Raw genomic sequence first — 16,976 nt, 5'->3', positions numbered from 1 at the left:
AGTATTGATACTTTAGTTCAGGAGTCTTCAATGTTGTCCAGGCCAAAGACACCCAAACTGATGGCCAGAAGGAGCAGGGATCCCCTACTTAGATAGCTTGTTTGACATTCTGATTGTATTCTACATTAATCCAAAGAGGTTCATTAGGTCTTCAAAAAAAATATGCAATTTGTTATTCTTATAGCCAGACCTGTGTGTTTACTTCTGTACCTGTCGGTTTCGGTTCAACTGTTGCCTTCCTCAGAGGTTGTCACGTCAGGTATGGAAGTAAAAGTACCTTGCTATTGTGCAATACTAACAATACTCAAATAATAACAGTATTGTGCCGCTAATAGCTACTAGCTGGCAACTAGTACTCTAATCACTAGCTGACAACTATCGCACCAATCGCAGGCTGACAACTGGCACATTAATCGCTAGCTGAAAAAAAATTTGCTAATCGCTAGCTGACAACTAGTGTCTTAATAGCTAGCTGCAAACTAACGCACCAATCGCTAACTGACAACTAGCGCGCCAGCCGCTAGGTGACTAAGGGCATTCATTGTTAGCTGCCAACTTGAACGCTAATCGCTAGCTGGCAGTTAGAGCACTATTAATGAATATAATAATATATTAATTTATGTTAAATATTATTATTTATTTACATTCAACTACATGACAGTGTGTTGACTCAATACTGATGTGTATTTAAAGACATTTACATTTGTGGAAAAATTGCATGGGGAAAATATATAAAAATATATTTTAAAATTGTGACGGCTCCCCACCACTAGCTCTGCGGCCCCCCTGAGGGTGGCGGACCTCCCTGTTTAAGATCTTTGCTTTAGTTTATTCAGCCATGTTTATGCTTGAAAATGAGTAATTTAACCCAAAAATATGTAGAATATGCTTTAGAATAAAAAAATAGAGCGAGGGGCGACTATATGTCCAATGAGAGCACAAAACAACTCGGAAATATTAGAAACATGATGCAATGCAGACATTATTAATTGAACCCACTAATTATGAACTTGTATGTATTATATATAATACACCTCTAATACTGCATTACAAAAATATACTTAGTTGCACTTCCTATGAATGCCTAACTCACAAAGAAGTCTCTGTACACTCCTCCAACAAAGTGGATGGTTTTCAAAGTTTAAACTCAACGCAAATCCATTTACGCCTCATGTGAAATACTGAATCATCCAACACACACACACACACACACACACACACACACACACACACACACACACACACACACTTTTTTTTCGTTCAAGGGCCATCCAGCAACCTTTTCCCATTTGTGCTGCATCGGGAGATCTTTCTGTGGGTTTTAAAAAAAGAACACGGCAGCTTGAGAGCACCAGGCCCAGACGAGGATCACTCCAAATGTCAATTTCAATGGTGGAGACGAATTTCAGCCTGAGAGGCTAAAGGCACATTTTATCAGCAGTTTATTTTGTACACATGAAGCATTTCTCTTTTTCATACAACAATGTTTGAACTGTTCAGTGGATGTGAAATTGCAAGTGTACAGTAGGAATGTTATTCATATGGCCCCATTCCTTGCGGTTTACCTGACAGTTGAAACGTGACGAATTGGGGGTGTTGCACTATTTACTTCAGCCGCCAGATGGCAGTGGAGTGTTGAATATTTTAAAATGTGTTTTGTGTCAATTCTAACTTTGACCACAGCGTCAGTTGCTATGTTGAGTGGTGCTTTCCATCATTTTCAGCAGACTGCATTGCAAAATGATTAACCCCCCCCCCCCTTTTCCTCTCATGAGAGATCCGTCCAGGAATGAGGCCATATAAATCCCTATTATTGTAATAGCGCTCATAAATTAACAAGTGCAACCTTTGGATGGTTTGTGGTAAATTTATCATTAAAATAGTAAACAAGAAAAATAATCGTGTGCATGTTATCCTCCATGTGACACCAGTAAGCCAATGTAATGAATCATGAATCATTTATTTATAGTGTTTTTGCAGAACGACACAAGGTAGAACGACACAAGTCCACAGATGCAAGTTCCGTGTGATAAAAGTATTACCTTAAAACCAGAAAATATTGAAAAAAGGCTGTTTAGTTGGGAATACAAGTTCTGATTGTACAAACCCCGTTTCCATGTGAGTTGGGAAATTGTGTTGGATGTAAATATAAACAGAATACAATGATTTGCAAAACCTTTTCAACCCATATTCAATTGAATGCACTACAAAGACAAGATATTTGATGTTCAAACTCATAAACTTTATTTTTTTTTTGCAAATAATAATTAACTTAGAATTTCATGGCTGCAACACGTGCCAAAGTAGTTGGGAAAGGGCATGTTCACCACTGTGTTACATGGCCTTTCCTTTTAACAACACTCAGTAAACGTTTGGGAACTGAGGAGACACATTTTTTAAGCTTCTCAGGTGGAATTCTTTCCCATTCTTGCTTGATGTACAGCTTAAGTTGTTCAACAGTCCGGGGGTCTCCGTTGTGGTATTTTAGGCTTCATAATGTGCCACACATTTTCAATGGGAGACAGGTCTGGACTACAGGCAGGCCAGTCTAGTACCCGCACTCTTTTACTATGAAGCCACGTTGATGTAACACGTGGCTTGGCATTGTCTTGCTGAAATAAGCAGGGGCGTCCATGGTAACGTTGCTTGCATGGCAACATATGTTGCTCCAAAACCTGTATGTACCTTTCAGCATTAATGGCGCCTTCACAGATGTGTAAGTTACCCATGTCTTGGGCACTAATACACCCCCATACCATCACAGATGCTGGCTTTTCAACTTTGCGCCTATAACAATCCGGATGGTTCTTTTCCTCTTTGGTCCGGAGGACACGACGTCCACAGTTTCCAAAAACAATTTGAAATGTGGACTCGTCAGACCACAGAACACTTTTCCACTTTGTATCAGTCCATCTTAGATGAGCTCAGGCCCAGCGAAGCCGACAGCGTTTCTGGGTGTTGTTGATAAACGGTTTTCGCCTTGCATAGGAGAGTTTTAACTTGCACTTACAGATGTAGCGACCAACTGTAGTTACTGACAGTGGGTTTCTGAAGTGTTCCTGAGCCCATGTGGTGATATCCTTTACACACTGATGTTGCTTGTTGATGCAGTACAGCCTGAGGGATCGAAGGTCACGGGCTTAGCTGCTTACGTGCAGTGATTTCTCCAGATTTAATATGAAGTGTTTTCTTCTCTGTATTCTGAATACATCCACTTTGTACCGCTTGTCCCACTTGGGGTCGCGCGGTGGCTGGAGCTTATCCCAGCTGAACTCGAGCACAGGGCAGGGTACACTTTGGACAAGTCGCCACCTCATCACAGGGCCAACACAGATAGACAGACAGCATTCACACTCACATTCACACACTAGGGACAATTTAATGTTGCTAATCAACCTATCCCCAGGTGCATGTATTTAGGGATGGTAGGGACCTATCCCCAGTTTTATGTTTTTGAGGTGGGAGGAAGCCGTAGTACCCGGCGAGAACCCTCACAGTCAAGGGGAGAACATCCAAACTCCACACAGAAAGACCCTGAGCTCAGTAATGGAACCTAGGACCTTTTCTCTGTGAAGCATGAGCGCTAACCACTGAATACTGAACCCACGTAGGTACTTTTTTCATCTCATATTAACAGTTTTCTCCAAAAATAAATAATTTTATTGACCACAAAACATGTGTTTGCAGTATTTCCAACATCAAGCATGTTGTAGGTTAATAATATTAGGCAATAAAGTTGAGGGAATATGATACAACCTTGCTAACAAAATTGATATTGAGTTAACAATTAAAAAGGTATACTGAGTTATCAATTAAAATATTATGATACTGATTGATTAAATGTATGTTCAATTTCATAAAATATTAACTCTGAAATCAATCCGATCAGTGTTATGCATTTTAAAAAGAAAGATTGCATGTCGATTTTGAAGAATTTAATATATTGATGTAAGAAAATCTGTAAAAAAAAAAATTCATTTTTATTGATTTTATTATGAAAAACCTCAATATTATTTAAAAAATAATAATCTTTACACAAGGTAAGTAAGTATGATATTAACAGAGTAACATAATGGTGTTATATTCATATTTGAAGGCTATGATTTGGTAGTGACACATTTAGGGACAGGGCAGACATTCCCAAATATTCTGAAAATACAAGTTGACGGTTCTCTTTATAGAAATGTGTACTTCAGTTATTGTACAATAAATATAGGGACAACTTTTTGAGAATACATCTTTCAAAATGTAAAAAATATTTCCAACCTCACTTCGAACCAATTCGGTAGAATTGGCCCATATATATCAATCAATCAATCAATCAAGCAATCAAAGTTTACTTATATAAGCCTTAATCACAAATGTGTCAAAGGGCTGCATAAACCACAGGAACATCCTTGGCTCAGATCCCACATCAGGGCAAGAAAAAAAATCAACCCAATGGGAATAACGAGAAACCTTGGAAGGCACCGCAGATGTCTTTCTATCCCCTCCTGCTCTGGTCCAGCTGTGCCAAACACTAAATATATCCAAAACTTTAATAAAGTAAATACAAATAAGGCATCAAGAGAAGTATATGCGGTCCTCTCCAAGGTTTCTCATAGTCATTCACATCGACGTCCCACTGGGGTGAGTTTTTCCTTGCCTTTATGTGGGCTTTGTACCGAGGATGTCGTTGTGGCTTGTGCAGCCCTTTGAGACACTTGTGATTTAGGGCTATATAAATAAACATTGATTGATTGATTGATTGAAGTATTCCACACTTCTCTTTTGTAAGGTAAATCTGTACAGCAGATATGGATATCTACAATAACAAACTATATATATATATATATATATATATATATATATATATATATATATATATATATATATATATCCCGTTGGTTGTAGTTTGGGTACCCCTGTTGGCTTGGGTGTATCAGCCATATGAAAAAAAAAATTCTGCTAATATGCATTTTCTTGCCGTTGGATCATTCAGTTAGTTCTGGCATCTCCCAGAGCGCATGCACTTTTAGCACGCTAAAAAATGGGTTTCATTGTAGATCATACGTTGGTACTGCTTCTAAAATACCAAAAAAAGTGGTACATATCATTGTTGTCTGTTGCATGATTCAAAATTTGGAGGGAAATGTGTGTCTCAACGAAAAATCCTCATTTAAATAGGGTGTTTTGCACTACTTTTGCACTTGTTGTGTATTGTACACACAGTCTTAGTAGATCATTGCCAACACGCCCACTAATAGTACAAACAGTTTCATAGTTTGCAACTTTGCACACGCTGTTTAGTGCTTGGTATTTGGATCTTTGTAGATCAGGCCCAAAGTGCAATAATAATGGACACTTTTGAAAAATACATTGAAGAAATGTTTCACTTTGTTTCATTTGTCGTGTGAAAATCTATAAAATAGATATTGTAAATATGGATTGTATACATATGCATACCTTGAAACGTCAGAAATGTTCCTGAATGTGACCTCTTTTAATTGACAAACCCTGCCTTCATTGGTGATTAGTCTCTCAATATTTGCTTAAAATCTCAATTAAACTCATGCATGATGATGGTTTGTTTTGACATATGACGCGTATTTTTCCATAAATATGTGGTTGCACTTTGGAGAGTCAACTGTACTTACATATGGTGTGATAAAATTACAGTAGTACCTCTATGTACGACTTTAATTGGTTCTGTTATGGAGATCTTAACTCTAAACACTTGTATCTAATATCAACGTCTACCATTGAAATGAACTGAAATCAATTTTAACATGTAACATTCATTTTAGAAAAACACACTTTTAGATAAAAAATATTGTATAAAAACAATACAATAGAAGTTAGTACAAACTAAAGTAGTAGAAATATTGAAATAATAATGTAGAACATTTGCCTTAGACAGTAGAATTTTATTTTCTTCAATTGCTTCTCCATCAAACACACCATCATCAGCATTTCCATCGACAAATGTCCACTATTAAGATAGTATTTTAACATTTTTGACTGGTGTAAGGATGGTGCAGAATAGCAGCGGTACACACACATTTCTTCGCCAAGTTAGCTTTGATGATTTCTTTCTTGAATTATTTGAATATCATTCTCTTCTTCTTCTCTATAATGTCCTTCACACTCACTTTCTTTTTATCCCAAAGTGGAAAAACAAAGTTGTCGATCTCTAGCCCTAAGCTAATGCTAATGAGGCAGACCAGATGTTTTAAACGGATCTTACAGGGTTTATTGTAATTCCACTCATGCATTTGATTTATGTGTGTTTCAGGGTTCATGTCAAACATGCCAAGGAACCAGGCTGGCTCGCAATTCCCATTGTATCCCACGATGGGTCCCTATTCCCAAGGTGGCCCCCAAGGCCCTTATGCACCACAAGGATCCCAGTATGGACACCCAGGTTAGAACCGCTCCACACAAAAATCATGAATGTGTGTGTTGTCGTCCATTAGTTAAGACCGAGGCCTTCAAGTCTTTTTTTACTCTTGGAAACTACACATTTTCCTTTAGAATTCTATCATTCTAATAGTTAGGACTCATTTCAGGTTTTTATTTGAAGTATCAATCACCCAAATGTGGGTCAGGTTGAGGTCACGGTGGATGTTAGCCTCTGACGGCACGATGACTTTTTATATATGAATATCTTTTTTGACAGTTGGCTCTTCGTTCACAGTCACTGTGGGCCTTGGCATCAGTGTCATTGCTTTCAAAGAGAGTGTGCTAATGAGGAACATTAAAGGATTCCTCTTAAAAGACACATCCACCCTATTTAACGCTCCTCACGTGCACACACACACACACACACACAGTCTTTGCTCGTCTTGTATGACGAATACTTAACTGGCACTTTCTTAGGGTGGCCTCTTGGCCCTCCTCATGAGAAGATGAGCTAGCTCCAAACCGACGGAGATGATGTCATCAAGTATTGTCTTCTGAATAATGATAGCCTTTGTTATCATCTGTCAGTCAGTCAGCCCAGTTTACCCTGTGACAGAACAGTTTTAACAGCATAAATCAGCTTTACATAGTGTCCCAGTTACTCATTTTTGTTGGTTTAATCTAGGGGTGCCCAAACTTTATCCATTGAGGGCCGCACACTAAAAAATGTAAACATGGGGGGGCCATTTTGATATTTTTCATTTTTAAAACCTTAACAACATTTGGATTTTTTTTAACCTTAAGTGCTCCCCTCAAGTTTTGTCCCAGGGACCCAAAAGTGTCTCAATCATAAAAATGTTAAGAATAAGTCATACATATATATATATATATATATATATATATATATATATATATATATATATATATATATATATATATATATATATATATATATATATATATATATATACATACATATATATATATATATATATATATGTTTATTTTTTTCCATTGCTTAAATCTTTAGATCAACTTCAGGTCTATCTGTCGATATACAGTTTTTTGTTGCATTTTTTTTTTTGTAATGTTTTATGCCCTTTTTATCAAAGAAAACCATGTTTTTTATGGCAAAACAAAAAATATGCAACATTTTTGATGTGTAGTAATTGGAGCCTTAAATATGTCAGTGATTCATAACAAAATTGATTTTGAACTATTATTATTTTTTGAGGATTGACAGTTTAAAAAAAAAAAAAAGTACTTAGTTTGTATGCCACACACACAAACATGCAATATTGTCCCCAAAAAATATTTCAAAGTAAAATATTTGATTTGAACTAATTGGAACCTTCAATAGGTCAATATTTCATAACAACATTGATTTTGATTCATTTTTTTTATTATTATTTCATTTAACCTTTATCTAACCAGAAAAAAATCCCATAGAGATAAAAAATCTCTTTTTCAAGGTAGTCCTGGCCAAGAAGCAGAAAAATTGCACATAATTTGCAATTACATTACACATTAAAACGATAGAATAGACATCAAGTAAAACAGTTATAAATAACTAAAGCAGCTTCAAATGTTCTCAGTTTAGATTTAAAAGCATTTAAAGATAAATCATATATATATATATATATATATATATATATATATATATATATATATATATATATATATATATATATATATATATATATATATATATATATATATATATATATATATATATATATATATGTTTATTTTTTTCCATTGCTTAAATCTTTAGATCAACTTCAGGTCTATCTGTCGGTATACAGTTTTTTGTCGCATTTTTGTTTGTAATGTTTTATGCCCTTTTTTTCTCAAAGAAAACCATGTTTTTTATGGCAAAAAAAAATATGCAACATTTTTTATGTGTAGTAATTGGAGCCTTAACTATGTCAGTAATTCATAACAAAATTGATTTTGAACTATTTTTTTTTTTTGAGGATTGACAGTTTAAAAAAAAAAAAAATTACTTAGTTTTTATGCCACACACACAAACATGTAATATTGTCCCCCAAAATGATTTAAAAGTAAAATATTTGATTTGAACTAATTGGAACCTTCAATATGTCAATATTTCATAACAACATTGATTTTGATTCATTTTTTTTATTATTTCATTTAACCTTTATCTATCCAGAAAAAAATCCCATTGAGACTAAAAATCTATTTTTCAAGGGAGTCCTGGCCAAGAAGCAGAAAAATTACACATAATTTGCAATTACATTACACATTAAAATGATAGAATAGACATCAAGTAAAACAGTTATAAATAACTAAGGCAGCTTCAAATGTTCTCAGTTTAGATTTAAAAGACTATGGACTAACTATGGAGATGTGTTGTACATGAATGCTACTGCTGGTTGTCTCCACAAGCTGGATAGTGTGTACCACGGGGCACTGAGATTCATCACCAACTGCGCTTCCCTTACTCACCATTGCGTATTATACTCGATGGTTAACTGGACATCTTTATGTGCTCGACGCCTCAATCATTGGTATGTTTTCATCTACAAAACCATTCTGGGTATCACTCCATCTTATCTGTCTTGTCTTTTAACAAAGAAACAAGGAAGTCACAATCTTCGTTCAATGAATGTTCTACAATTTGTCGTCCCCAAAGTAAGAACTGAACTGGGCAAGAAAGCATTTAGGCATTTAGGTTTTCAGCAGCATAACCTACAATCGAATATTAAACTTCAAACCCTTGTTACATTGAATGAGTTTAAAGCTTCTGTGAAAGGACTGCAGTCTACCTTGTCCGTATGCACATGTGTCATGTGAGCAAGTTTTAATGTTGTAAATGTGATGTGTTGTTTACTGTTTTTAATGTAACCTTGCTGCTGCCCTCTTGGTCAGGTCTCCCTTGGAAAAGAGATCTTTGATCTCAATGGGATTTTTTTTACTTGGTTAAATAAAGGCTAAATGAAAAAATAAAAAAAGCATTTAAGGATAACAATTCAGTCAGCTTCCAGTCTCTTTGTAACATGTTCCAAGCACAAGGAGCTGCATAGACAAACGCTTTTTTCCTTAGTTCAATGCGAGCAAAAGGGACAGAGAGCAATAGCTGATCATTGGATCTCAGTGCATAAGAATCTCCTCTTCTCTGTGTAATCAATGTACACAAATAAGAGGGCAATAGTCCCAGAAGAGCCTTGTAAATAAAAGTGTACCAGTGACACTGTCTCCTAGTGGACAGAGAGGGCCATCCCAGCCGAACGTACAAGTCACAGTGGTGTGTCATGGCTCTACAGTTTGTGACGAACCTCAAGGAAGCACGGTAAACACAGTCCACCATCTGAAGACAGCAACGAGTAGCATTCATATAAAAAAAAGGGTCACCATAATCTAGCCCAGATAAAAATGTTGCAGAGACAAGGCACTTTTTTACACCAAAATAAAACTTAAAACCCAATTTAAATTATTATTATTTTATAAATGACAGTTTTGACGTGTAAAGTCAACACTGCAAAGTTTTCTCGTTACAGTTCACCTGTATGCCGTTTTATTCCACTTTTTTATGTTTTTCTGTGGGGGTTTTGTGCCGAGGGGCCGGTAAAAAATGTAGCTGCGGGCCTCAAATGGCCCCTAACCGCCATTTGAAAGATTTAACAAGTTTTCTTCAAAATAGGTCAGAGGTAAATGTTACAGCATTAGTCTCACTTGTGCAAAAGTCTGTTGATTGTGTACATAAGCAGGTGCGTCCACAGGCAAGTCTCTGCCAAAGTGAGCCCCGATCAAAAATTATTTACTCTCTTTAAAGTAAAGCAGGTCCAATCGGTCAAAAAGTCTGTGGTTTCCAGAGGGTGTGGGCAAGTATGTTAAATATATGAATAATAAAATATATACACAAAATAATTGTATAAATGAAGACATCCTCTGTAATAACCGCCTTACCTCTAATAATAAACACAAATAATGTTAATATGCTAAAGCCCATGGCCTCACTATGAGGAAATACTGCACTCTAAATACCCTAACACAGTGGTCCCCAACCTTTTTTGCACCATGGACCGGTTTAATATAGGCATTATTTTCAGATTATTGCCAGATAAATACAGCAAAAATAACTGCATGAAAAATACAAGTCACTATAATGCTGAATTAGTGGGAGCTTGTTTCTTTGCAATGAGATGCAGATGGAAATCAGCCTTCGGCTACAATCTGTCACATTTGTATTTAATATGTTCATGTATGTGCAATGTATCATGTTACACAGTTATAGCAAATATTACAAATTCCTATGAGGAGTTTTATTGTACATCTTTAAACAAGATTATTGGTGTGTTTAGTGGGACAGGCCAAAGTTAAGTCAGAGAAAATGCAGTCCTTTATAAATTATGTAATGTTTCTCTGCGGCCCGGTAGCAAATGCGTCACGGACCGGTACCGGTCCCCGGACCGGTGGTTGGGGACCACTGCCCTAACACACGCTGTGGTTCCATCATGATATAAGCAGGTGATCATTGCACATAATTACAGGGTACACAGTTTTCATGGAAGTGAGAGTATTAAATAGTAGGGATGCCGATAAATGTGTTAAAATGTAATATCGGAAATTATCGGTATCGGGTTTTTTATTATCGATATCGTTTGTTTTTTTTGTTTTTTTTTGTTTTTGTTTTTTATTAAATCAACATAAAAAACACAAGATACACTTACAATTAGTGCACCAACCCAAAAAACCTCCCTCCCCCATTCACACAAAAGGGTTGTTTCTTTCTGTTATTAATATTCTGGTTCCTACATTATATATCAATATATATTAATACAGTCTGCAAGAGATACAATCCGTAATGATTATGCGTGCTACTGGTCCACTAATAGTACTAACCTTTAACAGTTAATTTTACTAATTTTCATTAATTACTAGTTTCTATGTAACTGTTTTTATATTGTTTTACTTTCTTTTTTATTCAAGAAAATGTTTTTAATGTATTTATCTTATTTTATGAATTTTTAAAAAAAGTACCTTATCTTCACCATACCTGGTTGTCCAAATTAGGCATAATAATGTGTTAATTCCACGACTGCATATACCGGTTGATATCGGTATCGGTTAATATCGGTTTTGGTAATTAAAGAGTTGGACAATATTGGAATATCGGATATCGGCAAAAAGCCATTATCAGACATCCCTATTAAATAGTCTTTCAGGACATAGCCAGGACCAAAACCCTAGTATCGACCAGAGTGGACAGCTGTTGGTCATTTCTCTTTCTGTGTGACAGCTCCCATCTGTTTCTCTTCCTTCTCCCCGGTGCACTGACAAATTAGCCAGCCATTAGCCAACACAGAAAGGCTCTCCAAGATCCTGAACTCTGCTCTTTGTTTATCTTGGCCTGCCTGCCAGCATGTGTCAGGAGAGCCTGTTCACTGTGTTGTGTAATTCTATTGCGTTTGTGTGGACCTTCAAGACATCAGCACACGGGTATGGCGATACGTGAGAATACCGGATGATTTATTTGTTGCTATCGCTCTCCGATCCCAGCAGTTCTCCAGCCATGTGCAGTGTCCACAACCAGCATAGGTAGAGAGACAAGCCAGGTGGATCTAATAGCATTAGAGCAAAGAGATTCAAAGCCTGTCTCGGCTCTTCTCTTCTTTCCACACTTCTACCACACAGCAACACACCTCACACTCTCCTCCAGGGGTTAAGCACTCCGCCTGTAATGACCATGCAGACAGCACTTTTAAACCACTGTGCCTTGTCGGACCCGCATAGTTATTTTTGCCACACACACACAGAAAAAAGACATGTCATGACTCAAGCCAGATCCTGAGGGAGGCAGTGAAGATTTTGGGAGAAAATTGACGATGCGAAGTGCTTGTCAGACCTCAGGTGCACCCCAGCCCGTCTTTGGCTTCGACATCCTGCCAAGAAAGGTGCTGAGTTGGCTGGAGCAGGATATGGGAGCCTGAGGCAAAAAAAGAGACATTGAACCAAAAAAATAAAAAATTGGCATTTAGGTTATACAGCCATTTAGTGATGCAAAAATAACGTGTCAAGATCATGTTTCTTGCATTGACAGTAGAGGAGGGTTGTACGGTATACCGGTATTAGTATAGTACCGCGATACTAATGAATCATTTTCGGTACGCTACCGTCTCTGAAACGTACCGGTCCCGCACCCACCTCACGTCGTGTCATTGCTGGTTTTACGAGCAGACGAGCATGTTCGGCAGCACACACACAGAGTACTTACAAGCAGACACAGTGTGTAGACATCCACTGTAATGATATCAAGTACAGGCACGTATCTAGTCGATACTACTATGATTACGTCGATATTTTTTGGCATCACAACATCTTCTTTCGTTTTTTTTTAAATGTATATTATGTTTATAAACTCAGGAAGTGTGTCCCTGGACACATGAGGACTTTGAATATGACCAATGTACTGTAACTACCGTATTTTTCGGAGTATATGTCGCACCGGAGTATAAGTCGCACCTGCCGAAAATGAATAATAAAGAAGGAAAAAACATATATAAGTCGCACTGGAGCCCGGCCAAACTATGAAAAAAAACTGCGACTTATAGTCCGAAAAATACGGTACTTGGCATCGGATTGATACCCAAACTTGTGGTATCATCCAAAACTAATGTAAAGTATCAAACAACAGAAGAATAAGTGATTATTACATTTTAACAGAAGTGTAGACAGAATATGTTTAAAGAGAAAGTAAGCAGATATTAACAGTAAATGAACAAGTAGATTAATAATTAATTTTCTACCACGTGTCCTTAATAATGTAGACAAAATAATAGAATGATAAATGATACAGTATGTTACTGCATATGTCAGCAGACTAATTAGGAGCCTTTGTTTGTTTACTTACTACTAAAAGACAAGTTGTCTTGTATGTTCACTATTTTATTTAAGGACTTAACTGCAATAAGAAACATATGTTTAATGTACCCTAAGAAATTTTTGTTAAAATAAAGCCAATAATGCAATTTTTTGTGGTCCCCTTTATTTAGAAAAGTACCGAAAAGTATCGAAATAATTTTAGTACCGGTACCGGGACCACAATATTGGTATCGTTACAACACTACAGTAGAGTGATACAAAAAATGTTTTAAAGCCCATATTGATTGTCCTTCAGATAAATGATTGTCCCCATGGTACATGTGCAACCTGGATTTACGAACAACTCTATTTGCGACGTTTTTAGTTTACCGCCCTTCCCATCGTGCCAAATATGTCTCTGTGTATGAACCATGTCTCGGCATATGAACGCTTCATTCATTCATTCACACATTTTGCATGCCGCTTGAAGCCATCTGAGGTTGCCGTTTTAAAAGTTAAAGTTAAAGTACCACTGATAGTCACACACACACACTAGGTGTGGTGAAATTACCCTCTGCATTTGACCCATCCCCTTGTTCCACCCCCTGATGACATCACTTCCTGTACAAACTTGCATGGCCATTTTGAAGAGGCAGGGCCCCCTACGTCTGTTTTAATATGCCTGGTTTTACTTGCTTTTAACTTATTTGTGCTGCAAAGCACTTTGTGCACCATTGTGATGCTATAAGGTGCAATACAAATGAACCTTGATTGATTGATTGATGGATTGATTAAATAATCAATGAAGAGGGCTGTGTTCCACAGCAAGTCTTTAATTGTGATGAGATCGTAAAAGATGCCACAGCGGACTTTTCTTACAGCAAAGGAGAAGGCACTAAAGGGACACAAGCCAATGAAGGATTGCCTCACACTGCTAGTTTGTGCTAACGCTAGCAGTGACTGTAAGGTGAAGCCACTGTTCAACAATGCCACAAATATTTACAATATTTGTTTAAGCTTGCCGTAATGGATTTGTGTTGTCTGGATAAAGAAAAAGAGATTGTTGAGCCATTACTCCCTTGGTATGTTGGTTTGAGGTATATATATATATATTAATTTTTTTTCTTCCGGAGTATAAGTCGCACCGGAGTATAAGTCGCACCTGCCGAAAATGCATAATAAAGAAGGAAAAAAACATATATAAGTCGCACTGGAGCCCGGCCAAACTATGAAAAAAACTGTGACTTATAGTCCGAAAAATACGGTGTATATATATATATATATATATATATATATATATATATATATATATATATATATATATATATATATATATATATATATATATATATATATATATATATATGTTTGTATATGTGTATATATATATATATATATATATATATATATATATATATATATATATATATATATATATATATATATATATATGTTTGTATATGTGTGTATATATATATATATATATATATATATATATACACACACACACACACACACACACATTATACACTTTATAGTGTCTTCAAAGTGTGCCGTTTTTTACTGAAATAGGGACTTTTGTCGAGGCTAGAACCAATTATTCTTGTTTACAATGATTCTTATGGCAAACATTGCTTTACTATACAAATGTTTCTGTTTATGAACCATGTTCAAGAACCAAATAAGTTTGTAAAATGAGGTTTTACTGTACTATACCTATGAATAAATATTTATCATTATATTTCCATCCATCCATCCATTTTGTACCGCTTGTCCCTTTCGGGATCACGGGGGTTGCTGGAGCCTATCCCAGCTGCATATTTTTTATGGAGCATGTCATTGGCTCAAAATGACAATTTTTAAACAAAAAAATATAAGAAGAAACCCACCAACTAGCACATTTTATCATTCATAATTTAAAAAATGGCAGGATTACAGTTATTTTCCCGTTGCTTGAACATGTTTTGCAAACCTTGGCTAGTTGTCTCAAAACCGTACACACAAATGAATAAGACACAAACAGTGGGAAATAAACCATTCACATTCATTTCAAATTGAAACTGTGCTATCAAAACCTAACAATCATTTGTTAAAATGCCACATTGATGGCAAATTGTGCCAAACAAATACACTTTCAAATCGCCAGCAACACACTAATCTACTTTATTTAAAACACTGCAGTCTTTCGTTTTCATTCTTTTTATTCAGTTTCATGGGAGGTATGTTTTCACAACAACCAAACATAAAATACTCAATACTATACAATACAGTAGTGTACTATAACTAAAACAAACTATACACAATACACTACTGTAAACAGAAAACATATAATTGTGTGTGAATGGGCTTATGGATCTCACCATTTATTGGTGTCCATCACTTGTATGTTTTCTGGCCATTTTGTAGAAAATGCAAGCAAAAATGTTTATTTATTTGCTTTTTTTCAGTAGTATTATGGAGGAAACTATTAAACTGTAAAAAAAATAAACAACTATATTTTTAGTGCTGTCAAGCGATTTAAAAATTAATGATTATCTGTGATCTGTAATGAATCAATCTAATCAATGTATTTTTTAATCTCACCTGAAAAATGCTAGAAAAAGCCCTCAACTTGAGGTATTTTCTTTTAAATTAATTACATTATTATTAAGATAGGTATTAAAAAAAAAAAAAGTGGCTTTTTTATAGACTTGAATCCGAAGGTCCTGGGTTCGATCCTGCGTGGAGTTTGCATGTTCTCCCCGTGACTGTGTGGGTTCCCTCCGGGAACTCTGGCTTCCTCCCACCTCCATGCACCTGGGGATAGGTTGATTGGCAACACTAAATTGTCCCTAGTGTGTGAATGTGAGTGTGAATGTTGTCTGGCGACTGGGTGTACACCGCCTTCCACCCGAATGCAGCTAAGTTAGGCTCCAGCACCCCCCGTGACCCCGAAAGGGATAATGGATGGATGGATACAAACTTGAACATATGTTGGTTGTTGTGTTTATTAAAATAAAACATCAGGTAAACATTAGGTGCTGAAGTTAAAACATCAAAAACATGAAGAACACTTTTCTTAGCAATAAGTATTTAATGTTGAACTTGAAGCCAGCATAAGTTACCAATACTGGTTTAAGAAAACACATTTAATAAAGAAATGTTTATATTTGTAACAATTACATGTTAAACTTTGAAAAACAAATCAGAGAAAATGTTGGCCTTGATTGGCTTTCCTGACAATCAATCACATATGTCTCGTACACGTACATCAATGTGTAACATTATCTAATTTGTCAACCTTTTTTAATAACATAACATTAACGTATTTACTTATGAACTTTGTTTTCATTTTGTCCAGCAGTTGACACGGAAGTGTGCGGTTTATAACACGCACTGATGATTAGAACGGTGCTGTCACACAGTGTATAGAGACTTAGATTAGCTGCTAGCCGCTTGTCAACTGGGCGACTAAAAATAAATAGTGTCAGCCAGAGGGGGTTGCCGTTTGTGATCGGCATTAAAAGACATTAATCGCCAATGGCAATAACGTACTTTTACACGAAAATTGGTAAATACCGATCGGTGACCGATCGATCAGAACAATCCTTAGAAGTAATTTAATACAAATTTGGGGGTGCGGGAGGGGGGTTTGGGTGTAACGTGAACAACTACATAAAAAGATTGGATATAACAAAAAATCAGAATTGGTTATCGTACTCTGCAGTGTAAATGTAGCATGTGTAACTTAACGTTGTATTGTAACTAGGATGTAACGATGTGAAAGTTTC

At 36.1% G+C, this 16,976-nt stretch overlaps 1 protein-coding gene across 3 annotated transcripts in view; it reads left to right on the top strand.

The window, feature by feature from the left end:
• arid1b (AT-rich interactive domain 1B) overlaps window positions 1–16,976 on the top strand; it is a 584,854-nt gene that overhangs the window by 462,451 nt on the left and 105,427 nt on the right. For all 3 annotated transcript variants that reach the window (XM_061968668.2, XM_061968667.2, XM_061968666.2), the window contains one exon: window positions 6,275–6,403. In XM_061968668.2, coding sequence (XP_061824652.2) covers window positions 6,275–6,403 — 129 coding nt within the window. The remainder of the gene's footprint in view (window positions 1–6,274; window positions 6,404–16,976) is intronic.

This window comes from Nerophis lumbriciformis, linkage group LG08, assembly GCF_033978685.3.
Source record: "Nerophis lumbriciformis linkage group LG08, RoL_Nlum_v2.1, whole genome shotgun sequence".
Classification (NCBI taxonomy): Eukaryota; Metazoa; Chordata; class Actinopteri; order Syngnathiformes; family Syngnathidae; genus Nerophis; species Nerophis lumbriciformis.
The sequence above is the reverse complement of the archived record's forward strand: the minus strand, read 5'-3'. Positions and strand labels throughout refer to the sequence as shown.